The sequence below is a fragment of the Hydra viridissima genome, unplaced genomic scaffold (genome assembly GCF_058129835.1).
Source record: "Hydra viridissima isolate aposymbiotic clone 2 unplaced genomic scaffold, HvirCarnegie_v1 scaffold_9, whole genome shotgun sequence".
NCBI classification, from domain to species: Eukaryota; Metazoa; Cnidaria; class Hydrozoa; order Anthoathecata; family Hydridae; genus Hydra; species Hydra viridissima.
Window position 1 is genome coordinate 2,428,197 of NW_028324308.1, and position 27,104 is coordinate 2,455,300.

Below are 27,104 nucleotides of genomic sequence, written 5' to 3' on the forward strand. Positions count from 1 at the left end.
GTTTGAAATATTGTCAGTTGGACAATATTTCAAACATGAAAGAACTTGTTCTTCTTTAAGTTCATATGTTTTAAGAATCTTTTCTACTAAGACCTGGAGAAATTCGCTTGTGTGATTAGTTTTTGCGTCTTTTACTGCTAATGTCTTGGTAACTGCTTCATTTTTTTCAAAAAAGAATTAAACATTGATTTCAAAATAGTTCACTCTGTTAAGAAACACAAAGCGTCCCTTGAGACATTCATTAAGTTCTTCTTTATGTTTAACAGCTTCTTCAATCACTAATTTTCTAATATTCTCTCTCTCAGAGAAACAAAGTTAATTGAATACTTACAGTCTTTCTGTTTGTGGAGCAACTCTTTGGTGCTTGATGGAGGCACGCCTAGCTTTCTACTAAGAATATGTAGCACAGTGCCAGACAAGTTAAGTCGGGAGTTAGGGGATCATGAAGTTATATAGTTTAAGGGAAGGTAGAGGAGAGCGCAAGGGAGGTGATATATGATTCTCAGTGATAAGCAGCAAAATACCCTATTGCTTATCACTGTTTTAAAGGCCTAAAAATAACATGTCAAACTCCTTGTCCTCCAGTTGTTGCAAACTAAAATTCCCATTGTGTCTGGATATCCCACAGCTTTCAGACCATCCTGGGACTTGTAGTTTTGTAACATCTATAAAATCCTTATGAAAATTATGAAACTTTTAAAGATTTTTTTTAAACCGGAGTCGGAGTCGGTACAATTTTTCCGACTCCGACTCCAGCCAAAATGAGCTCCGACTCCGACTCTACAGCCCTGATTGAAAGGTTGGTAGGGAAATGTTTAAAAATATTCATTAAGAATATATTTAAAACATCAACCACAAAGTAGTTTTAAAAATCGCAAAAAAATTAAACTGTTTTTGCAGCCTGATTGTATGAAAATCCCCATCGTACCATATTATGGGGGAAAAAAAAAAGACTTCTAATAGTAAATCCTTTGTCTAAGCAAGTTCGTAATAAACGGAATGGTATGCACTACCAGGTGTCGACTTAAAATTGTAATAATTGTGTTAATTGGGAAAAACTTTTTTTTAGTTTAAGCAAACTAAGTAAACCAATAACTGAAAATTGTTAAACAAACAGACTTTTAAGGCTTGCACGATGCTATGATGAAACATGATCAGATTAGTATATGATAGGCACGAGTGGAGTATTTTAAAAACTGCTCGCCTAATTTTATCAAGTTTCGTCAGATTAAAGTGATGAGTTCCTGTAAAATATCGATTTCTCCATCAAACATTTCTGTACTGATGATGTTGAACATTATGCTATTTCTTTTTAATGTTTTGGAAATAAAAATTTAAAAAGTAACGTCCTGTTTATGTACGATCCGAACTTTTGACATCTTACTTAAATTAAAACTAAATTGAATTAACTAGAAATAAATTCGTGAGATTATTAAAATAGAAATTCGGTTTACAACAATCTTCAAGAAGACCTCTTTTTCTCAGCAATATATATTACGTAAGTGGTTGATTAAGTTCTAGAATGTAATCCACAGCATCAGAAAACGTTTCTGTAACTTTGCGGGGGGGTGGCTTAATAATAAACTCATCACCTTCTTTGTATTTACCTATGAACAAATATCATAGTCATGTTTGAAATGATTACAACCAAGCTCAATATTGTTTAGTACATACCAGTTTTTTAATACATACATCAGTGTTTTAATACATACCAGTTTTCACAAGAATTCCAATAACCCCAATCTTTTGAGCCCCATTAATATCATCTTGTACATCCTGCCAATAAAAATCAATCGAAGCCCATGTAGCAATATGTTACTTAAACATGTACCTGTATATATTATACCTAATACAGGTATATATTTTAAATAACATACTGCAAACAAAAATCAAAAAAATAAAAAACTCTAGTAGAAAAATTTATACATCACCAATCATATAAACTATTTCTTTCTCAATACAGCAGCCTATGTCTTTGAGTACTTTCTTAAAAAAGCTTTGTTCAGGTTTTCCAATAACTTTTGCTTCAATATTTGATGCAAATTCTAATGCTCTAACAAATGGTCCAGGTCCCAAATTTAAACCTTCCTTTGTTTTGTAATAACGAGCTTTGTGAATGGCAATCAATTTAGCTCCATTATTTATCATTCTAAATAAACAATTAACTAAAAAATTATGTATATATGTATATATGTATGTGTGTATGTATGCATGCATGCATGCATGCATGCATGGATGGATGGATGTATGTGTGTGTGTGCGTGTGTGTGTGTATGCATCCTATTCGTATTTCTCTATTGCAAAGTCAGCCTAACTCTGGTTAAATATTGATTGTATGCTAAAATATCTTAAAGAGTGTTCCTACCTGAGGGCATTGATATCAAATATTTTATTGGAAGGTTTTGAATATAGTGAATAATCAAATTTGAGTATTTTAAAAGCACACATTTAATACCATTTGTATGTAATGTGTACTTCTTTAAATATCTTTTACCTGAAAGCTTCATTCATCATTTTGTAATTAAACTTCTCTGGTGCTAAACCAACTAACACCACATTTGGATTACTTGTATCAACACCGTAAAAATCTTCCAGTGCATTATCATCAATGATCAGGTATGGTCTTAAGTTATGATTTAGGAGATACAACCTAGCTGCACTCAATGACGTATAAATCTCATTTTCACTCACTGAGATCTGCAAATCATTGTTTAAGCGTTTCAATAAAGATGATTTTGATTCTTTCGTTGTATTTGATACAAATCTGTAAGTTATATTATTTTCTTTTAATCTAAAAAATGGTAAAAAATCAAAAAACAAAAATATTTGTAATAAATATCTAACAAGTTAAATTACAAATAAACAGATAAAATTCAAAAGTTCATTGTTATAACAAAATTATTAAAAGTATATCTTTGTAACAGAATTGTTAAAAGTACATCTTTGTAACAGAATTCTCATATTATTACCGGATGTAAATGTGAAATATTTTACTTCAAGCATTTTTGTAAAAATCAAATATAAATGCAAAGTATTTGTTTTATATGAAAGTGTTAAAATCTTTAAAAACCTTTTTGAAAGTTTTTGATACTAATTTTAAATGCTTAATAAAACTTTTATATACTAAAGTTTTATATACAAATTTTTTAAATTTACCTATAATTGTAAACTTTTGCTGTTTGACATTTTTCATGAAATCAAAAATTTTCAAAAAGTGTTTTATATTTAAATTATGCAACTTGATACTTATAGCTTCTTCATTTTTTATATTGTTTATAAATATGACAGCTATTCTGTTGTATACAAAGAGTTCTCCTTACAACATATCATTATAAACATGAATAGACCTACAAACTTAAAAGGTATATTCACTAGCCCCAACATTCTCTAACTTTATTGCTGTCAATATCATTTTAAAATTTAGGGGAATGGAACTAAATTGAATTAAAACTTTCAGGTAAAGGAACTAAATTGAGAAAGAAAAAAATATATAATCTTGAATCTTAACTTCATTAACTTAGAGATGAGACACTGAAGTTATTTACATAGATACTGCTTTATCAGAGCAACAATAATTCACCACAAAATATTACTAGATAGAGCTATAATTCCTCATTATATAAACACTATAAAGTAGGTATGAGAAAAAAATAATTTTGAACCTCGCTAGTGCTTCTCTACAATTATTGGTGAGCTCATTTCCAATATGCACGGTTCCACTTAAATCAATCAAGACAACTACCATTATATTTTATTGATGTCAAGACATCAACAATTTTTTTATTTAAAAAAATGTAAAAACAAAAAATTAGAGAAAAAGAAAAAAGTCAAAACGCATTGAGATTAGCGCTAAGTTTGCCGTCCAGAACAGAACGCTTATAACCCCTTCGTACACGGGCACATGGAATGTGTCTAAAAAAATTTTTTTTGAAATAAAAATAATGTACTAGGCCTCCTTGTGGGGTATGTAAAGTTTTGTTAAAATATTTCATCAATTATTCAAAATAGGGCATGTGTACATTTGTACACAGCGTGTATCAATCTTGCTGTAAAGGTTTTTGTAGACAATATTATATCAAAAGAAATCCTTACAAAAAAACTCAAAAAGCTGAAACAAATTAATAATTCATTTTTTAACCTTTCTTTTAAAGATATAAAAATATTTATGTCATGTAGTTACCTCACAACATTACCAAATCAATACAGAAAAAGAACAAAATGTTTTTCAGTTTTTTACCAACGAATAATTTCATGAGACTTTGCAGTCGCTTAATCCACATCCACCCTTCTTCATTTCTTTTTCAGATTTTAACGGACACCCCATTAATCTGTTGGATTTAACAACACCTAGGAACTGAATCCCTAACATTTTTAGCTGTCTAATTAGGATCATGCCAGTAAAGTAGTTATCAAAACAGAGCTTGTAGTTTTTATGTTTTGGAATAGTTTCTGACAATCTTAGGACAATAGAAGCATCAAGTCCCAGGTGTTTGTACTCTTCTGATATGCCTGTACCTGCACCCTGATATAGTTCCAAATCAACTGCCCTACCAGAGGTGCCACAGACAACAAAGTTTTTTACCCCTACTGGATTCGGCTTTCCTTTGATGTACTGTTTATCAGGTACTCTACCAGTGAAAGGGATCATCTGCTCATCCACAGAGTTGTACTCTTCTCTTGGTATCTTGAGACAGCGAGAACGTGCTGTGTTTATCAGAGGCTGAACTTTCCAGAATTTATTTGTTCCTTGTTCTGGATTAGGATCGACATTGATATGAATGCTGTTTCGCAGCTGTAAATACCGGTTTATAGGCATTACATCTGCCACTGCATTTACTCTAGTTGCTCTTTACCAGTACATCCTTATTCTGGGAAAACCTAAGTTTGCCATTACTATTGTGATACCAAAAAATTTCTGAATTTCAGCTGTTGTAGTATTTAGAGTTTTACCAGTTTGGCGTAGATGATAAATATTTGTTTGTTCAGCAAATGTTTCAAATATTTATGGTTTAAAGTAATTAAAAAAATATGAGGATGGCGAAAGTAAGCCATCTCCCAAGTTCAAATTGTCCAGCCATTCTGAGCTGCTTTCAAATGCACCTCGAAGAGACTGCCACTTGATCTGAGTCTTTTTTTCTCTTTTGTTCTCACTGTTCACAGATGTGCCAGGCTGATCATCTTCATCTGGTTTTTCAATTTGATCCTCAATTTTATCAGTCAGCATATCAGCAGCAGAAGGGTTAAAGGTCTCATCCCCAGAGTCATCAGAATCTGATAATTCAAATTCCGAGTCATCAAGATGCTGCAACATATCTTCAACTGTAAACCGCCTTCGTGGATTATCTGAAAATATATTTAACATATTATACTTATTTATCTTTGATTATAAAATCAATTTGATAAAACTTAGTAACAAAATAAAAATGACAGGCTTAAAACAAATGTTTGATTATACAAACATAAAGGCAGGGGCATTAGCTTCAGTAGGTAGACTTAAATAAATAAAATATTTCATTTTTAATGATTCTAATACAACCTTTTGGTATTAAATGAACAGCTAAACTATTAAACAAAACACATTTTGTATCTGAGATTTAAAGAAATATATATACACACATGCAATTATTAACTCACGACAATCACACAAAAAGAAATTCAATGTTGAGTTTCACCTTACTAGTTTTACTATTCTCTCTTCTCGTTGCAATTAACACACAGTGTGTACAAATGTACACAGTATTATAAAAAAAAATTTTCAGCAAAGAATAGTCACCTGTTATATTTTTAACTTATGTGTATGCAATTATAAACATATTATTAAATACATCTGATACAAAATTTGACTTGAGATACTTTATAATTCTCAAACTATAATAAAGAAAAAACTTACCACGAAGTATTTTTTTGCCTTGCAACGCCATGTTGAAATATCTAGATACAGAATTCTTACTTAAAGAAGACAAACTACACGAAGGTAGGACTGGTGTGCACTAATGTATGCATCGTGTTTCAATTATTATTTTGCTTAAGCTTTATAGTAAAAAATAAACATGATGAAGTGTGTACGTTTGTACACATTGTGTACGAAGGGGATAAAAAAATCTTCCCTCTTCTTTTACTAACATCACTCTGATCTAGGCTAACCCCCTGTCATCTAGGCCTCAAGATCTATTTAAATTCAGCAAACTTTTTGATAATAATCTAAGTTGAAATTTTTCCTCTATTAATTATTTTTTTGTTTAGTTTTTTGCTGTTTATTTTCTAATTCAAAGATTTCTTCTCTTTTACCTTCCCGAAAATTTAGCACATTGGGTTCAGCGAAGTTAGATTTTTTAGAAGTTGTATTTATTAAGCATTGCGTTACAAGTGTTCAGTACTTTTATTTCTCAATTTAAACCATTTCAATTTGCGTAGCAACATTGTTTCAACTTTAAACACTGTACATATTTAACAAATGGCGAATGTTAACATTCTAAGTAGGTTTTTTTAAGAATTTTCAACCTTCAAGTACTCTGAGCACTTTGCGTCGCACAGTGAAAAATAAAGGTGTGTTTCGGACCAAAAATCGATAACTTTTTTGTTACTAAAAATAGAGATTTGAAAATTTGCACAAATGTAAAGTAGTATATGACGCTTCTAATGAAATACTTTTTGTAAGAATTTTTTTGTAATACAATATTAAAAATAAATAAATAAAAATCAAAAACTTCAAAATTGGCAGTTTAATAATTTACACTTTAACATAATTCTTTACAAATATATGAAAATATCTTAAAGTTATTAGAAACGACGAAAAGTACATAAAATGCTTACCTACTAATTATAGAAATATTTAAAACAGTTTCTAAAGAACAATTTTTAAATAGTTGTTTTTATGAAATAATGTATAGGTATGTTAAAGGTACTATATCACAACTACATAAGGACTTTTAGTTCCTGAAATCAGTTCGTTGACTTTCAAAAGCTGCAGAGTATCTTCATCAAGTTCTTGCACATTTTTGTTATACGGTTTTCTAATGCTGGTGATGTACGGATCGGAAGTGTACAGAAGGGTATGAAATACATCCTCATTTGTAACTGATCGAGAACATTTTCTGGCATGATGAAGGCGAAATTTTTTATAATCCTTATTACGGGATTCTTGCGCATCTTCTGAAAGTTGACCGATAGGAAGTACTGCAAAATGCTTTATGATATTTTCTCCGTGAAGTAAGATTTTGTGTACTGAAGATGGCATATAGTACCATCCATAATTGGTCACATAGATTCGGGCAGTTTCTACAGCATAACTACCAAAACTTTCAGCATTTATCATAACACCTGAGGAAAGAGCTTGCAGAATTATGTAAAATCGCTTAATCAAATTTTCATCCACTCCAGTGATTTCAGCAGAGCAGCTTGCATTGTAAAAAAATCTTCTAGCAGTATTACCGTCATTGGTATTACCACTTACTTGTCTTGGTTTGTCAATGATCAACCCTAGCTCTTCACGAAAACGTTTCTGCACCAAGATCTTCTTCTCTTGCTTTAGCCGTTTTTTTCTTCACTTGTGGCTGCCCATGTTTGGAAAGAAAGGTTGTAAGAAATATGTAATATCATTTCCATACAACGAATCCAGGCATGTAATGTAGACAATCCGTATTGATACGAACTTTCATTTTCAGGCCTAGAAGCCACTTTAGTCAAATCGTTCATTTGCCGTTGAGTAGCTCCACATATTGTAGATGTAGATCCAGAAGGCGTATCCGTTAATACCTGAGCCACTTTTCCATCTATCATTGTTAGAAAAAGCTCATGTTTTACCTGAACACTTTTACCATTTTTATTAATTATAGACGGCCGCAAAAAGTTTATTTGGCTCTTTTTTTCATCTACAACGGCTTTAGTTTTCTCGGGAGTCTCTTTGCAAAACTCTATGCATATAGGTCGACAAAAACGAACTGATGAAGGTGCCGGATTTTGCCAAACAACTGCGCCAGTTACTATATCAATTAGTTTGATAGGCACCAAAGAACTAGTAAACAAATTTGCATCAGAAACAAATTCAGATTCCTCTGGAAGTTTCTGCTTGTATTGGCTTTGGCCAGAGGAACCATCACAGCCCCATTTACTATATAAAAGTAAATGTTTGAATTCAATACTGTACACGGAATCTATAGTCAAAATTCTAGCTACAGTGTGATCCAATAAATCTTGCAGTTCCAGAATTTTCGCATGTGTGTTCGTAATTTCTATTGCAGAAGATGGTGGATAGCAGGTCTGTTTAATTTCTTGAATTTTACAATATGGTGGAAATATGGAACAGTTTCGTTCATTTGTCACCTTCCTCATGTACAAATATTGTGCTTTTGTTAAATCTAAGTCAATAAACACGCTGAGTGCTTCTTCATCCGTTAGCATATTTTTCTGGCTTGCGTTTTCCATAAAACTCGATATTAAGTTTTTTTTGTCTTTATCAGCCATCCTTAATGATTCCACAAGTTTTGCTTCTGCTTCTTCTCCTATTGAACGCAACGCCTGAAGATATGTATTAAAGATGTGATCAAATCCATATTCCTTAAGTAACATGGTATTTTTTCTTTTTTTGCTGGATTCTGACGAATCTCCATAAGACACGCACGGTCTTCCGCGTTTTTCAAAAGAAGTAGATGGCGTGGAGTCGGTAATTGCCTCTTCTGAGTTAGGTAAAGGTACACAATATTCAGAATCCAACCAATCACTGTTCTTAGATAAAAAAAGCATCCTTTTTCCGTGACGCCTGTATCCATCGTTTATTAAACGACGGAATAATGTGCCTTTGAATATCACTAATGATGAAACACAAGTTGTCCTCAGAAAGTTGATAATTTTCTTTTAAAATTATTGACAGTGACTCAACTGTCCTTCCTCCATCAATATAGGAAAGCAATAATTTACGTTTCCAACACTTAAAAGTTGTCATTTTAACAAGTCACAAAAGTAATGTACATAATATTCAATAGTCAAAAGTGTCGGCTTAATTTCCACTGTGAATTTGTTATACTGATATAAATGTTTCAACTCTTTATATATTGGCAGTGTACAATCACCACAAAATGAGTGTAAAAATACAAGAATGCCATGGTATCAATAAAAAATTGATAATAAATTTAAAAACATATACCAAGCTATTGTTATAAATGAACAAAATTTAAAACCACGATAAAAAGCGGTTTTCTGTTTTTTTTACTTTTATCACTTTTTTCTCGATAATTTCGGAAACCGCACGTTTCTGCAACTCATTCTTATACATGTTTTTAATAAACACCAAGGCTACAATACTATATTAAATTTAAAGCGTGGGGAAGCGTGGGTAACTGCCAAAAGTCTCAGTGAACTTGAAGAATATTTTTTTTTTCATTTATTTTATTGTTCAAATAATTACTCCTAAACTGAACCATTTAAGTAAAAATGTATAATTTTCTTAAAATCTCCATAAGATGAGCTTTTCAAAAATGTATAATACTTTATATTTATTCCTAGAAAGTTTTATAAAAAATTAACTTTTAAAGTGATGAAGCGAACAGGTTTGAAATGAACATCCGCAAAAGTAATAAACAATAGGGCTTCAAAACTTTTATTTTTACATAAAATTATGTGAAATTCCTGCATTATAGTAATGATTGACTATTAAACTATTAAATAAAATTGAAATATAATGACAGTAGCGACATTAGTAAAAAACATTTATGATATGCTGTTGCTCTACAATTTTCCACTGTGCGTCGGTCGAAAACCTTTTGCTCATCCCCATTTCGATAGCGCCATTTCGAATTCGCAAATCTTCGATTTTTTCGACCATTTCTCAAATATTTTTTGAACTACCTGTCTCTAAAACTTGTCTCTAAAACTTGCCAACCAAATCTTTAGTTATTCTTTCATGAGGCGGTGGAGTTTTCAATTTCCTTTTACCCTCAAGTATGTTTTTTAATTTGTCAAATAGATAAAGAAGTTTGAATTCTCTTTTCAATCGAAAGGCGTGAAGCCATGCGTTTTTAAAAGTTTAAACTAGTAAATAAACTTTATATGACCAATAGTGATCGACCGGAACAGAGATTTAGCCGGAACCGGTACCAAACCGGTAATAGATTCTAAATATTCCTGACCGGAACCGAAAATAAATCAAAACCGGAACAGGAACAGAAACCGGAACCGAAAATAAGTAATATATTTTTAAAAAGTTAGTTCTAACTTATATCAAAAATTAATGTAGTAAAAATAATTAAAACTTTACATTTTTTTTAAGTTTTTCCAAAACCCAAGGCATAGAGAAGCAATTAGACAATCCAAAAAAGTCATTTGAATTTTAAGTAAAATTTAAATGATTTTTTTAAGTAAAATTTGTATGATTTTTTGGATTGTCAAAATGCACATTAATCATTTTCCCCTGTTCGATAATTTTTACAATGTGCAAAAAAGATGGAATTTTTTTCATTGTTGTCAGACTGAGCTGCAGGAGCCAATTTTATCTTTAGGAAGTTCAAAATTGTCCATTTGGATTAAGAAAATGAGCTGGTAAGAATGGTGTAAGTTCAGCTTAAATAATAACGATATAAACATTACAAGATATGAATATTAATTTAAAATTAATTTAAACAAGAAAATTAATTAGTTTTCAAACTAAGCCAAATTTTATTTACATTAATTCTCAAGCTTAACTACTAATTTAAAAATTTTTTAATCATTTTTATCAAAATGATAATAATGGTATTAAGCTAAATAAAGCTTTATAATATATATATTTTCGGTAGCATTTTGAACCGGAAATCCGTCCGGAACCGAAATCTTAAATATACCCGGACCGGAACCGGGATTTTGGTTACGGTCTTAATTTTGGCCGGAAACCGGATCCGAACCGAATTCCGGTCGATCACTAATGACCATAGGTTTTTGATAAATATACTACGATAATTTGGAGAAACATTCAATCAAAAGCAAGTACACAACTTATGAAACAATTTTTTTTTTTTCGATTACAAGAATTGCAAGATTCATAAAGAATTTGTATTTTATTATTTCCCTAGCCATCAACTCCTAATAGCAGATTGATCGATTGCAGGAACAAGTTCAGTGATGAGAAAATTATTATGGATGCTAACATTTGGAGATTTGACAATGTAGTTAAGTCTTTTTGCTTCTTTTCTATTACAACCAGAAGAGAAAAATGCTTAGAAGTTTTTTTTGACAGTACCAAATAAGCCGACAAACCAAACTTTATAACAGGTTTTTTCACCGTGCGGATGACTTCAAAAACTGGAGAACATTTTTGTATTTCCAAATTTTGATACTTTTTTTTTAGTAATGCTTAAAAACCGCCATAAAAAGGATATTTTAATTTTGATGAGTTTTTACTTTAATAAAATAGAATAAAAACACAAACAACTTTTTGTATTCAAATACAAACGCTTGGGGAAAAAGCTGTTAAGAATTTTTTCTATTACGTTTGATTTTACTTACTGGTACTTTTACTTTTACTAAAGTGCGCTGGTGACTAGTTTGAGTCAGTCATTTGGTACGCTAACTTGCTTTTAATTCCATTCGTCCCTTTGAACGACTAGTTTTGCAAAACCACATCTTTAAGAAATGAGTTTTTGTGTATTCCAAAAACGGATGGTGAAAAGTTTGCGCACACAAATCGCAAATTCTGCGTGGCAAGTATATCCTACGAAAGTTTTGCCAATCTCCTAATGTTGGCGTTCAGACCCTGGGCATGCTTTTTGTTGCTTCATTTCTAAATTGGTTTTCAGTTTTTATCGTTTTTACCATGTCGCGTAACTCAATGTGATTTTTGCTTAAACTATATAAACTTCAGATTTATGAGATAATGTAAATAGTTAATGGTTTTAGCATATACGTTTTTTACAAAATTTGAATAAATATCAAGTTTTTTTAAAAAACCGTTGTGATTATCAATACAGAGACTCTTCGGTGAACATCTCCTAATATTTTATTTCATGGACTTAAAAGCGTTTTATTGGAACAAAAACTATTACTTTTATCAGTTCTTTACCGAGTTATAATCCTATGCTTTTATATGAGAACGAAGAGCAAATTCTTTCCGTTAAAAATTTTACTGCTCTCATTTAAAGAACAAAACAAAAAAGGTTTATGATAAGTTAAGCTAATGGTTGGTAATTCACCATGATCAACCAAACAAAGTCCTCCTGCCAAAAAGGCAACAATTACCGAACACCAACAAATTGTACATTACTAATTGTGTGTATGTTCCAATGTGCTCCAAACAGGCAAAAGACGCCTTTTAGACCATCTAAGACTACTCTAATTTGTATCTATCATAGAACCGTGCATCTAGAATAGCGGAAACTTGTTTCTAGAAAGGAATAAACACTTATACGTAGCTAAATTTATACTAATCTATGAACGACATTTGTCATAATGTTAAAAATTTTTATTGAGTTTTAAGTATAAACACTGTATGCTATTATAAATTACATGCTAGAAGAGTATCAAAGTTATTTAGTTACTTTTTAATAGCTTTCATATACTTTCATAACTTTTATATTTGCTTTGATGCCATTTCCTTTTTTGTTTTCTTCTGATTAATTTTTGTGAGGTTACATTTGATTAGTTATGATAACAATTATGTTATATTTTTCCTTCCGTTTCAAATTTTTACTCTCAATTTTTTTAAAATTAATTTATGCAAGTTTTGTAAATTAGTTTCTTATTAAGAAATGAATAAAAAAATGTTTTTTAAATTATGCATTTTGCACAATTTATTTGATTTATAATTTATTAATTTAGTATTTCATACTATTTAAAGTACAATAAAACTATTTATTAAAAGATAAAAGAAATTTTTTCTGGATAAAAGAAAATTAGACAAGCTGTCATTCATCTGTTTGTTGTTTTCATATTTTTACCCTGGAACGAGGATTAGAAGAGAGCAACTTTCCAATTTTTAAATATGGAGGTGGATCATAATTTAAGGTTTTTTGGCAACAAACATTAGTGATGCTACTAAATCAAAGCATCTCTCATGGTAATGGGGTTTTATGATAAAGTAGTATATTAGCTGATGGAGTAAAACGTTTTATACTGTTTTTGTTGTTGAAAAAGGTCTAAAACTTTGTTCTGGGCTTATGATTTTGAGCGGTATGTAACTTCAGGCCTGCCCTTGAACATCTTCTAAATCTCTAAAGATTCAAATTATGGCATAACTATCCCTGTACAATATGCAATAAACTTCTTATAAAATTTTCTTTTCTTCTTTGATCTGAAGCAAAAAAGTAGAGTATTTATTTGGTAGTAATTTAGTTTCAACTAACTTTTGTGCAATAATAAGTTTGTTAACTAAATTGGATTACTGAACTTTGAAATGCATTTCCTGCTAATCCAACTTACGCTCCCCCTTTTTTCCACTCTCCTCTAACAAGTCGAACATAGAACTAGCACAATGTATAAAATATATATTTTTCTTTTAGAATCTGTCTACATTTGTTGTTAATGCAAACAAGACTTGTCGTTTTTACGTTTCCTTAAGTATATTTATTACAAACTTAAATTTCCAGTGAATTTACAAAATCTGATCACCCTGACGTTCAGACTACTTCTTTTGACTCACAATCACTGACGCAAGGAAGTGGTTGGTAAAATTAAAGGACATTCTTCATGACCAGCTTTGATGTTTATTGTTGTAGGCCTAGTTTTAATTTATCGTAGTTTTTTTACTGGCTTATTTTAGTATTCTATTCGATAACATTTAACTAAATGGTCGTGTGTACGCCATCCTAATGGTAGATTTATTGTCGTCTTAAGTTTAAATTGTTCTTTAAATAAGCTTTAAACAAAAAAACACCTTTATGCGCCTACTTTTTTACAAACCATTGCATATATTTTATATACGGTAAATTATGCTTCGCATTTTCATAAGTTTCACATGGAAATGATAAATGTTAAAAAACCAAGATGAAACATTTTTTACACCATGCTCTTTATGATTGCAATAAAAAAATTTTACCATCATCGCTTTAACGTAGATTTCTCTAATTCCGAACAGTCCCTAATTACGAAGAGCTTTAGTTCACTTATTGTTACATCTTTTTATTTTTGCGGGATTTTTGAAAGGAAAACTGATTAACAAATTAGAAGAATAGGGAATGAGAATATAAAAAAATATTTTCAAAATATATATTTATACCATAAAACTTTTTAATTCCAAGCAAAAGACTTTTTAAATCCCTGAAAAACCGATTATATAATATAAAACAATATAAAACCGACTTAAAAAAAAAGACAACTTAAATTGCGTACTGTTCGATGTAGAATTTGATGATGATTATTTATCTGAAAAAAAAAGTCAAAAATTAGCAATACTTCGTAAGATATCTTAAAAACAGTACTTTTCTGCATAATTAAAACGTTTCCCAAATTCCCAACAGATTTTGAAATGTACTTTTTTTTTTGCAAAAGTTAGCGTTTTTACGCGCAAGTAATTAACAACAATATTTAACAATATAATATTATTTTATCGACATTAACTAAACGACAAAACATTTTTTGGGATTTGATATGTACGTTCGGAATTAGGAACACGCGTTCCTAATCCAAACGAAAACTTTACTTTTTAAATTTAAGAATTAACAATATTTTTGTAATAGATATACTTGTTGCTTAATATATTTCGATTCAGTTTAGGTTCCAGTTTGTTTAAAAAAATTAATATGAAGTTCAAAAAGCAAGCGTTGTTATTCAACTTTAAGTGCGATTTTGTTCGGAATTAGGGAAATCTACGGTATGTAAAGAATAATTATTATTAAATAAAAACATTGTTACTGTTTGCATTAATATTGCAATTAATAGTAACTTGCAATTGATAACAAATTTTTAGTATTACTGTTTTTATTGTTGTTATCGGTTTTTACCCATTTACCACTTTTTCGTGCTTTTGTTTTTAACAAAAGGTTTAACGAAATTTTTAACTAAATTTGTCGAAAGCCTTTGACGAGCAGGTTTTCCATTTTCCTTTTAATAAGAGTAAGTGTATAAATATACAGAGTTTATTGATAGTTAAATTTACAAAAAATTTATTACTGATTATATAAGAGTATGTTGCCATAATAATGTTCTGTGAGTTATATGGATATGTACGCACCATGATCAACGAAGCAAAGTAATCCAGCCAAGAGAGCAATAGGTGCTGAACACCAACCGATTATGTAAGACCAGCTAAATGTAAGGTCTTCGTTACTAACATCTTTCGTATAGACACTTAATGCAACCACCAAACATACAGCTGCAACAAAATAAAGTAGTAAATGTAATATGTATGATAATGTAATATGTATATAAATACGTAATGAAATATAAATATGATATAAATAAGTAATGTAATATATGATATAAATATGTAATGTAATATAAATATGATATATATATGTAATATAAATATGATATAAACATGTAATGTAATATGAATATGATATAAACATGTAATGTAATATAAATATGATATAAATATGTAATATAATAATTTATTTTAGAAAAATTAGTTATATACTTTATTATATAAAAGAAATTTTTTTCGAAATTTGTTCCGTTTTCGCTTTTTCTGATTGTTGAGCTTTTAAGTTTTGGAAAGATATTATTTTTCTAACCTAAAAAGCTTGGTTAATTAAATCATTAATTGATTAAGATTTGTAATTTCCTTAGCTGTTTCAAGGACAATTGCAATTAAGTTACCGTGTAAGCAGATATGTTTCGGTAAAGTGTAGTGTGTAAATAACGTTTATACTATTATATGGAAAAGATCACTACTTACCCGTTAGAATGAGCAGAATAGCCAAAATTTTGTTGGTCCAATTCTTTTTTAAAAAAAGTAGAGCGCAGTATGCAAACGCGAGTAAATATCCCGCACACGCCATAATCATAAATGCCTGAGTTATCTTCAAAGCATCTGAAAAATACATATAATTATTAAGACCAATATTATTAATACTAAATGCAACATTAAAAAAATTAAAACGAGCATTTACTTTTGGTTACAGCATTTGTTTTTGATTATAACATTTTAAAAATCATTAGGATGTAATTTTCGTAAAACTTTAAAATCATATTTCATATTACTTTAAAATACATCGTTACCAGTTTTAGATCTATCAACGCAATACGATCTTGTAAATGGCTTGCCACATGTCTGCCACAATCCCATATGAATTGCTCTGCTTCCAGAAGAAATTTTTTCCCAATAGTTTCCTGCTGTAGACAATACAGCAAAAACTGCACCAACAGCCATTAATCCAGAAGTTATAAAAATTACAATATTCAAAGAAGCCATTTTTTAACGCAAGTTAGTTAATGATGATTATTCACGGGTTTTTTACTTGGGTTTTATATCGCCTTGGAATGTTTTAAAACGCCATTTTTTATTGTGGTCTTACGCGTGGGTGGAGATTTTAAACCGCATTTTCCTGCGGTTAAATATGCTGGTTAAGCTTTCGCACCATTTTACAGATCGGAGTGATTACCGAAGGGAAAAAAAAACAAACTTTTCTTTCAACGTTTTTCAAAAACAGTTCAACCTTTTTACGACCCTTGATATATTTTATTTATCTGGGTATTATTTCTGGGTTGTATTTTACTTTTCCTGGTATTTTTTTCGGTAAGGAAAGGTCACACTTATAAAAAAATATTAACTTTTATGATTTCAAAAGTACGCTATGGCTTTTATGATATCATAAATACGCATATATATAGCACAATGTATTTTTGATTATGCTAAGCTAATATTACTGGCTAAATACTGAACTCCACATTTCAATCGAATATAATATAAAACGTGTTCTAACTTTTTCAACCAAAACACATTCTCTGAAGCAACGAACTATCTTTCTCAAATAAATTCTACTAATCCGTATTGAAGTATTAAGATAGGGGCAAACATACGAGAAAAAGTCATAAAACTAATTAATAACTCGACCTTATTTAGATAACAGTTGTTCTTCCGAAGTAACTTTATTGCTTGATGTTTTTGAAAAGTTTTGACTGGAATTTGATGACCAAATATAATACTGTGAGGAGGGAGAACTAAGTTAAAAATAGCGATTAGGAGAAGACGCACACAGGTTTATTCAACCTATCAATTATGTAAATGAGAAGAGATAAAGCGTATTAAAACGAAAAGATAAAGCGTAAAAAAACGATTAGGAAAACTCGTACACACGAAAACTAACGAACCTGTCATATAAATAAATAATGAGAAGATAAAGTGCAAAAACATGCATAAACAATTAAAGCTCAAAAAAATAAAGTTCAGAACAGTTTTTGAAGAAAGGAGAGTTTTGTAGTTAAAGAGGTTTTTGATAAACAAGATGTTTTTTAGATGAACGAAATAGAAAAGAAGGAGAAACTTTTGATAAACAGAACAAGCAAAGTGTTAAAAAGAAGTTAGAAAAATTATTGATTAGTAAAAAGTTATGTAGATACGTCAACGAAGTTAATGAGTTATTTCATTAAATTTAGCATTTTTTTAAATACATATTTTAGATATTTCAAAATGGCGAGGTCACTTGTTCGTTCTTGTCCCATAGTTGAGCGCAAAAAATTCTTGATGAGCTTCAATTTACTGAATGAACGCTCACTTGAGGCCACTGTCACTGGAATTGAAGCAAAAATACGCAATGCAATTACTGTATTTCTAAAGAGTTCCCCAAGCTTCATTTCAGAAATTTTGTTTAATAAGTCGAATGGGGCAAGAAGTTTCTTTCCAAAATTTGCAGCATGAATTTGCTTTATGTGAAGCAATTCTTCAGTCAGTTCATTTTCGGTCACATCAGAAGAATATTTTTGCGATAAATGTGAGCAGTCACTCTTGATTTCTGCTTCAGACAGTTTTTGATACTTCCACAAAAAAGAGAATATAGAAAAGATTTCTTGAACTACTGTGAAACGTGCAGTAAGTCCACCAATTACACAATCAAAAATCTGATAAAAAATCGTTCTCCGAAATTTTGCCTCCTCTCCTGATTCTGTTTCTGTTAATTCCGTAATTTGTTCATCACCTTTAATTTCCTCCCCAGAAAAACTTTTGCTTTTCCCTTTTCTTTGGATTGGAAATTCAGAACTGATTTTTGCATTATCTGCAGCTAACTTGGCTTCTTCCAAAATTGTAGGCTATTCCTCCCGAACAGATTTGAGCTGACCGATCAATGCTTCAATATTTTCCACCTCAAAATCAATAGTTGCCTTTCTTGTCTGAATGACCTGGTTGCAACGGTCAATCAATGTGAGGACTTTCATCCAAATTCCAAACTTGAGAACACATTTGAAGGAGCTTATATATTTTAGGGCACTTCTAGTCTCAGTTTTTGCTTTAGGCGTGAGATTCAAGCTCTTAACTTCTTTCAAAGATTTAATGATTTGGATCAAGTGATTAGAGAAAGGGGGAATGCTGTCAAGTTTCTCAGTCCATCCTATTCCTGATTGTCTATGCAAAGACACACTGTGAAGTTTCTTTTGCAATATTTCCCAACGTTGAGGACTAGTAGAAAAGATTGTATATACGGTTTGAACAGTTCCAAGGAAAGTCACAAATTCAATGAATGACAACTACAGGGTGAGAATACAGACAATGTGTTTTTCTTTTGTAGGATTGCTTGAACACCCTTATATTTTCCGGACATGTTGACTCCATTGTCATAGCCTTGGCCACGGCAGTCTTCAAAACAAATTTTTAATGTTTCCAAAGTTTCCAGAATTAATCCTGCAATATCAGATCCAGTCTTCTTGGCACAATCTGCAAAGATCAAAAACCGCTCTTCAATTAAAGATTTTCCAGGTTCTTTTTCATGTACATATCGAATGACAAACGAACTTTGTTCAGTAACGCTCACATCAGGAGTGGCATCAACCATAATTGAAAAATACTTTGCTGACTTGCACTCTTCTATAATTTGCCTGTGAACCTCAGCTGCACAAAGGCCAATGAATTCATTTTGAGAACGATTTTACTAGTAATGCGTCTGAAAACGTTGACCGTTGTCCTGTGATTTCTTAACTTTTATCACATGTTCCTTAAGAATTGGGTCATAATGCGAAATCAGTTCCAGCAATCCTAAGAAATTTCCATTATGAGAATCTCCAATTAGGTCAGATTTTCCACGAATAGCCAATCCACGTTTACCAAGAAACAGAATTCTTTCCATACCCCCATCATCCAATCATTTCAAGTAAAAATAATAGGCATGGAAAACAAAACAATGCTGTCTTTGCTGGGCTAAATACAAGTCTATCTCGCGAGAAGGATTCCCCATTCGGCATTCTGCTTTTCAAAACTGACATTGGAAATATGTGATTTTCAGTATCTTTTGGCATATCCAGTGGGAAAGGAATGTGACCAGCCATGACAAACTTTTCCAGCTGAGAAGAGGAAAGGTTTTTTGTTTCAAACTCAACAATGTCAAATGGCTGCAGCGATGCTATTCCATCACTACTAGTGGTCCTTGTAGAAGTATTATTACTACCACTAATTTGACAGTTCAAAGTGGTTAATTTCTTGGTACTGACAGCATTGTTATTAGTAATAGAAGATTGGATACTACCGTCATATTTTTGCTTCGTTGAGCTTGTGGAAAGAGGTCATCTGATGTTTTAGGAGTAGCTGTAATTCCAACATCAAATAATGTTTGCCTTCCTTTTTGTAGAGCCGCTTTTTTTACTTAACTGATTTTTAACTTTGATGCACCAGATGGATACGTGCGCTTCATTTTTATTTTTTAAAATACTTTCGTCTAATATATATTTATAATTAATACAAAATTTATATATATTATTAATCACAAAAACTAATTAAATTGATATTAGTTAAGCTAAATATGATATAATAATTAGATAAAATAAAATTAAAAAAACTAAATTTATCTTAATCTATAAGTTAAACTGTACAATCAAGCAAATCGCCTGTAAAAAAATTAATCCAAATACGCCATTTTTAAAGTAAGATTTGAACACACGATAACTTTTCCCGCTAAATTCAAGATAAGCATATAGATAAGATTTAAACAAAAGCTCTTCCACAGGGATCTTTTATAAATTACGCAACGCTAAAATTATTTTTTTTAAATATTATTAGATCTCAAGCTCTTTTTTGTGGCAATTTTCAATAAACTTAATGAGCTTTTTTTGATTTTTTATTTAAGTTAAAGCTCTTGATGGGGAAAAAGAGTAGGAAAAAAACACCCGGAATGTTATTGCTGCTGTTGGGGGTCCCCATAGGTTCCGGGGCCCCGAGCAATTTGCTCGGGTGCTCACCCTCTGCACGACCCTGCAACCAATATTGGAAGTAGAAAAAAATGGCATCGCAATTTTTTAAAAATATAAATCTGTATCCAATTAAAAGTTCTCCTGGCTACAATGCATTCAACTCTGAAAAGTCAAGATATCATTTTTTATTTGGAGTTTCTTAATTTTAATTCAATCTGATGACTGGTCTACCATCATGTTGAATTGGAAGCGGTGGCCAAACTTTTATCGTTGAATTTCTATGAAAATCGAGCGTTACATAAGTTAATTCAAGTCTTCTGATAATATTTATCAACTTTGTGTTTAGGCCCGACTGGTAGTACGACTCCAAGAGCTTTATTAGTTGATAAATACGACAAAAATTTAAAAAGCTTCAAAATTTGTTCTTTTTTCGAAGACAAAGAGAGAAAAAAAAAAACAAACAACAAAATATGTTTTTAACTGTGTATGACCCCATAATTTTGTGCTATCTGTAGCAGCACATAATTTTGAATCACCCTATATCGTTTTTGATATAAAAATCAATATTTCTTGATTAAATATTTCCATTTATTTAAAAAATTCACATCATAAACAAACACCTATAAATTAATATACTCACAGCTTTAATCATCACCTGCTAACAAACTTTTAACTTATTATCTCGTTATCTTAACTTTTTCTATTTCATTAGCTTTTCAGCTCATGAGATTGAGAAGTACAAGATTTTTGGTTTAATTTTTAATTTTCAATTCTTTAAGGACCAAAAATCAGCTGCGTTTTGAAACGGTAATGAGTGAAATACCATAAAAGAGTCTGGAACTACCTAAATTCAAAAATTCTTACCGCTTAAGATAATAGTAACGGTAGTTGGCAAACACGACTGAAAAAACTTTGATTTTTCAGTCCGAAAGACTTTCTATCATTGGCTAATTGACTAATTTTGGTATTTTGCAACCCAAGCCAATCAATTTGTTCAAAAAATGTTACAACTTCGATTGTCATATATTTAAGGTTAGTAATAAGTAATTAACTTAAAAAATAACCTGGGTTTATTTAAGCATTCATAATTTTAAAGAAGCAATTAAAATAAACAGTAGTGTATACTACAAGTGCATAAAAAACATGTTTCGGAGGTGACGAAAAACGTTCCGGTTATGAAAACCTCTATTCTTTCAAAATTATGAAAAACTATGTAAAAAGAAGCAGGTGAGATGTGATTGAAATGTGAAATGTAATCGTCTACTGACAAAACCTCGTAAGCATCCGATAGTCATGGCTTAAGTTTAAAACAGCTTTCATTCTCTACTGAACATTATTAAGTCGAGATAAGACATATTGCCAGTTAACCATCGATAAGTGTCACTTCCTCTTATGCCACATTTTTATCAAAACTGACACGAAGCAGCTTTTTCAACATGTCCTATTTTTCTTCGTTTAAAATATGAATACAAAAATACTTAAATAACTTTAATAACCAACCCTTTTTAAAAAAATTGTTTCTTTCAATGAATCATTGTTTTCAAAATTAATATTCTAAAAAATGATTTGAGAGTCAAGTACTTTTACCACCATGGGTTTCAGTTTTAACATTGACAAACCGTCTTTATTGGATACTAAATCAGTTTCTTACTTTTGTGGTATAATAATTTTCATACTTTGTCTTTTCGTGTTTCTTCAAAACTTGATAAAGCCAGTGTATTCGCATTATAATGGCTTCATCGCGTAGTAGGCTTTACAAAGGTAGCTTCTTCCCCCATCCCAATTGCACTTAAAAACTGTCACTATTTTACTATTGCACAACCTTAATGTATATAAAGGAGGGGTTTTGCAAAGGAACTAGATATCTAAACATTTTCAGTTGGAGGAATGCGAGATGGGGATTCTATTATTTCTAACTACCTTTAAAGCAGTAACTTGCACTTTAATTTATTAACAATGTGTCGCAATTTATCGCAATGAATTCCTTCTTTTTCCTCAGAAAATCTCAGTCATAATTCATTTAAAAAAGATCTTTTGATCTTAATTTTGGGTTAAAAATGATATAAAATCTTTCTGAGATTGGTAAACAAAAATAAAAGCTGAAACGTTAATTGATCTTCTTTTTGCGTTTTTGCAAAGATTCAAAACACGAGACATTACAAGATTCTTGACACGAAGTTACAACGAAGTATTTACAAATAACACGGTTTATGAAAAGAAATTTAAATAAATTTAAATAAGTTTTGATGGAAATCTTTCAGTTAGCGTGAAATATTATCAATTAAGCAAAATGTTCCAGCCGAAAAAGCAATACTTGCTGCACACCATCCAATTTTGTATGACCAGCTGTATGTTAGGTCTTTAGCACTTACATCTTTTGTATACACACTTAATCCAACGACCAAGCATACAGCTGTAATAAAGTAAAAGCGTTTTGAAACATTGTTTTAAATATAGTTACAATTTAAATGATATTTTGTAGATGGATACTTTAAGCCGTCTTTTAACACGGTAACCGCCAATAGGATTTTCGTAAAATGTCCATAATTTGTTTTCACGTTTTAAGGTTTGATTTAACTTAATAGGTCGAAATGCAATTATTTCATACTTTTTAAGATATTTTTGAGGTGATTTATTGTGTTTTTTGATGTGTCATTTAACGGTGGTCGACGTGGCACCATAGGTAAAATATTATAGATGGCGCCTCGTCGGCCACACTGTCGGTCAACCAAAATACCTATCACATTTAAAGATATCCTAAGGCCATATTGAAAAGAAAGAATACACACTTTCATTACAAACAGTAATAAAGCATATATATATATTTTTTTTGTCCCACAACTATCGCAATCTTTACAAAAATTAGGCAAATCGTTAAATCGGCGGCTTAAAGTATGACGTCGATATACTTAGGTCGTTAGGAAAGTTCGTAGAACTTCATCTATAAAGATACAATGAGACAGGAAATAATTAAATATTTATATATCATTTTAAACTGCGTTTAATTATGAACATTTTAAGTACTTGTTGAAGTATTTTGAATGTTTATTAAAAAAGTTATTTAAATTTTACTATATACGTTTTCAAGAAAAAATTTAAAAATGGATAAATTTGAATATCGAGCATATATTAAAACCCGTGCTCTACTTGGAGTTTCAGCACAAGCCATAACCGATGAGTTGGTTTTAGTTCATGGTGACCAAGCTCCAAAATATAGTACAGTTGCCAAGTGGGCTACTTTATTTAAAGATGGTAGAGAGAGTCTCGAAGATGATCCTCGCTCAGGGCACCCTCAAACCACGTATACAGCTGAGAATATTAAACGTGTGCGAGCCATTATTGAAGAAAATCCTCATGCAATACATGATATAATTGAAGCCCTGACATCGATTAATCGCTTTACAATCAACGAAATCATTCACAACGCACTTAAAAAAAGAAAATTAACATCACGTTGGATACCCCACGAGTTAACCGATCAAAATCGCAAGAATAGAGTTGAGGCATATAAGGAAAATTTAGCTCTTTTCAGAAACGGTCCATGGAGACTATGTGATATTATTACAGGGGATGAGTCGTGGTTTTATTTGAGACAAGTTGGACACAAGTCGGCTAACGCTAGTTGGGTCGGTGAAGGTGAAAGTCCAAGAACTATAGTAAGATGCGACAGGTTTCAGCCGAAAAACATGTTCTACATCTTCTTCAAAACAACAGGTGTTGTTCATTTGGGTTATGTTGAAAAGGGAGACACCATTACTAGCGAATATTATATAAAAAATTGTTTGAAACCTCTTATATGCGAAATAAATAAGCAAAGACCTAAAACAGGCACTCAAAATTTCAAATTTCTCCATGATAACGCTCGACTCCATGTGACTGAAACCGTCACAAATTGTCTAAACCAAGCTGGAATTACAATAATTCGCCACCCACCATACTCACCAGACTTAGCTCCATCCGATTATTGGCTATTCGACTTGATAAAAAAAAATCTTGATGACGATACTGACGTCGAAAGTCAAAAAACTCGCATAACGAAGCAACTTCAAAGTATACCCAAAGAAGAGTATAAAAAAACGTTTGACAAATGGCTTGAAAGGATGCAACTTTGTATAGACAACGATGGACATTATTTTGAACATTTGATAAAACAAAATTAAAAAAAACTCTTCTTTTTTTTTTTTAGAGGGGAGTTCTACGAACTTTTCTAACGACCTAAGTAGATATAAATTAACTTTACAATTTAAACTTGTGAAAAAAAATGTTATGAACAGTGGCACTTCCAGGACTGAACACTTTTAAACTTTTTTTTTTATTTGTTTTGACAAAAAATGAAACTAGAATATAAAGTACAATTTCGTGAAATCAAAGCAATTTTCACTTTTTGAATGTTAACTGCAAGAAAATAACTGAGGCTACAATAATTTTATAATGCTAATTTTTGACTTAAGCACCCTAAGTTGAAAAAACATTCTTAGACTTCCGTGGGATTTCATTATAATATAGAAATTCACCGATCAAAACTGATATATAACTTCGTTTTGAGAAAATTTAATTTCGTTCTAAAATAATTTTAATTTTTTTTTTTTTCTTAGTTTGGTGGTGAAAAAAGCCGCAAAAAAAATGTTTTTAAACTTTTTGAATTAATTTTGCAAAATTTCATCGATTGACGTTGTTGTTTTTATCATTTATTTCATTTTGTGCAGCAGTTGTAAAATCTGATTTAGAAGATTTTGTTTGGTTTGCTTTATTACCCATATGGATTTGCCATTTTTAATTTTAGTGGATGTTTTAGTATCAATTCTACAATATCAATTTCTATGGGGTTTCACCGTTCATTTACTCTATGCGTCTCCAATTTCAGTGGATTAAAATTTTGCTCGATGCGTCTCCAATTTCAGTGGATTAAAATTTTGCTCGATGTTTCTCCAATTTGCAACTATTCAATAACATTATCATTGATGGAATCAAAACTCATAACTCCTCTAATTTTTCTCGACGAATCTTCAGTAATTTTTTCATGAGCTTGTTTTATTTTATTTTAACTCCTTATTTTTACTGAATTGATTGCATTTTTATTTATATTTTTTCTGAGACATATAGCTTAGTTATTATTATTTTTTGTAAGTAAAATAAAGAGATCAAACTACGTAATGGAATCAAAAGCAAAAATTTTATTGTAATTAGTGGTAGCGCCATATAAACAAAGAACGAAATTAAATCTTGGTTAGAACGAAGCTATTTTTTAAAAATAGTAATTTTTCTTTAGATTTAAAGTAAATATTAATTAAAATGTATTTGTTTAATAAAAAATCTTAAATTTTACAATTAAAGTATTTATAAATGAATAAATATATGTTACGTTAAATATTTTCAGTTATAAAATTCTCAACTTGAAGTTAAAATATGATTTTCGTATGTTTTTTGTACCAAATATGATTTTCGTATGTTTTTTGTACCAAATAGTAGCATTTTTGAAATGTCTTTTTTTTTTTTATCTTTAAAATCACACTTTCATTGCAAAATATAACTTTAGTTATAGGAAAATGGTTATATTTAATACTTTTGTTGACTTGAGCATTTAAAAGCAAATTTTTTATTAGAAAATTTGGTAATTTTGTAAAACTTAAATTGAACGCAATTATATACAAAACAATTTTTCTTATGATCCTTATTATCCAATTTATCCTCTATCATATTAGATTGAAATATTTCAATAGGACATACAACAAATTAATTTTTTTTTGGAGGAGGGAGGGGGAAAAGGGTTGCCACTGATTATGAACAATGTTTTTCACAATGAAAGTTACCTGTCAACATAAGAAGAACAGCAAGAACTTTACTCGTCCAATTTTTTTGTATACATATAAAAGTGAAGTACATAAACGAGAATAAGTAACCCAAGCAACCAGTGATCATAAATACCTTAGTTGCCAACAAAGCGTCTAAAATAATACATATATCTGTATGCTATTATCTTAATGAAATAACAAAATTTTGAAACTTTAGAAAAATAAAACTGAATTTTATTTTATGCAGTTTATGATCTGAACTTTATCAGTTGTTTATGATTTTTTTATGGTAGGACATTTACGACGTTTTTTTATATGACGTTTTATATAAAATAAAAATCAAAAAAGATGTAGCAACCAGATTTGGATCTTTCCGTGCAGTATGAATTCTTAAACGGTTTTCCGCATACTTTCCACAATCCCATATGAAAAGCATTATTATTCGCAGTGACTATTTCCCAATAATTCCCTGATGTTGCCAATACAGCAAAAACTGCTCCAACTACCATCAAAACAAAGGTTATGAAAATTATAATATTTAATGAAGCCATTTTTTGTGTGTGCTGCTGTTCTAAATTATATCAGAGTATGTTACTTTGTACAGCGGTATTCTTAAGGATATTTTTTTTATGCGGTTTTAGATAAGAGATTCCATTACGATGTATTTATATCGTGGTTTTTAACTGACCGCCGTTCTAAGAATTTAGAAATAGAACTCATTTATCGCCACAAGAAGTTTTCATTCCTCATTTGATTTGAAATATCAAATGTCTCCTTTTTCTCGTTAAAACACTTTTACTTACAAAACAGACCTGTTGACCGGATTAGAAAGGGCAGACGAAAATTACAGTTAAAATAAGTACCAAAAAACACGGTATATCAATATCTCAAACGCATAAAAAGCAGTAAAAGCACGGCATTGAAATATCACAATTTTATTAACAGACTAGCAATAAGAATGTGGTATTTTGTTACCGTGGTTTTCCGTGTTTTTTTCCGTGCTTTCACCGGGTTCTCCCCTATCTCTAGATTGTGCGTTTTTTACGTTTTTTTATTTTAATATTTCTGACTACC

General features: G+C 30.6%; 5 protein-coding genes across 6 annotated transcripts; all 5 read right to left on the reverse strand.

Moving 5' to 3' along the window:
- Positions 1-1,405: 1,405 nt before the first annotated feature.
- LOC149883584 (haloacid dehalogenase-like hydrolase domain-containing protein 2) lies at positions 1,406-3,876 on the reverse strand. Of its 2 annotated transcripts, XM_090097844.1 has the most exons (5): positions 3,663-3,876; positions 2,495-2,791; positions 1,927-2,149; positions 1,713-1,776; positions 1,406-1,607 (listed from the first exon to the last, which is right to left on the reverse strand). In XM_090097844.1, exons 1-5 carry the CDS (start codon positions 3,743-3,745, stop codon positions 1,495-1,497), a joined length of 780 nt encoding a protein of 259 aa, XP_089953970.1. In that variant the 5' UTR covers positions 3,746-3,876; the 3' UTR covers positions 1,406-1,494. The 2 variants fall into 2 exon arrangements, with proteins under 2 accessions (XP_089953970.1, XP_089953971.1); XM_090097845.1 differs by lacking the exon at positions 2,495-2,791.
- A 430-nt stretch (positions 3,877-4,306) lies between these two features.
- LOC149883585 (uncharacterized) lies at positions 4,307-6,529 on the reverse strand. The gene is made up of 2 exons (XM_090097849.1): positions 5,891-6,529; positions 4,307-5,343 (listed from the first exon to the last, which is right to left on the reverse strand). Exons 1-2 carry the CDS (start codon positions 5,919-5,921, stop codon positions 5,003-5,005), a joined length of 372 nt encoding a protein of 123 aa, XP_089953975.1. The 5' UTR covers positions 5,922-6,529; the 3' UTR covers positions 4,307-5,002.
- Positions 6,530-15,005: 8,476 nt separating this feature from the next.
- LOC149883586 (claudin domain-containing protein 2-like) lies at positions 15,006-16,517 on the reverse strand. Its single transcript, XM_090097846.1, has 3 exons — positions 16,123-16,517; positions 15,800-15,934; positions 15,006-15,274 (listed from the first exon to the last, which is right to left on the reverse strand). Exons 1-3 carry the CDS (start codon positions 16,313-16,315, stop codon positions 15,114-15,116), a joined length of 489 nt encoding a protein of 162 aa, XP_089953972.1. The 5' UTR covers positions 16,316-16,517; the 3' UTR covers positions 15,006-15,113.
- A 233-nt stretch (positions 16,518-16,750) lies between these two features.
- On the reverse strand, positions 16,751-18,890 carry LOC149883587 (uncharacterized). The gene is made up of 3 exons (XM_090097605.1): positions 18,590-18,890; positions 17,604-18,131; positions 16,751-16,848 (listed from the first exon to the last, which is right to left on the reverse strand). Exons 1-3 carry the CDS (start codon positions 18,888-18,890, stop codon positions 16,751-16,753), a joined length of 927 nt encoding a protein of 308 aa, XP_089953731.1.
- A 3,609-nt stretch (positions 18,891-22,499) lies between these two features.
- LOC149883588 (lens fiber membrane intrinsic protein-like) lies at positions 22,500-26,581 on the reverse strand. The gene is made up of 3 exons (XM_090097606.1): positions 26,389-26,581; positions 26,049-26,183; positions 22,500-22,651 (listed from the first exon to the last, which is right to left on the reverse strand). Exons 1-3 carry the CDS (start codon positions 26,579-26,581, stop codon positions 22,500-22,502), a joined length of 480 nt encoding a protein of 159 aa, XP_089953732.1.
- Between the last annotated feature and the right edge of the window lie 523 nt (positions 26,582-27,104).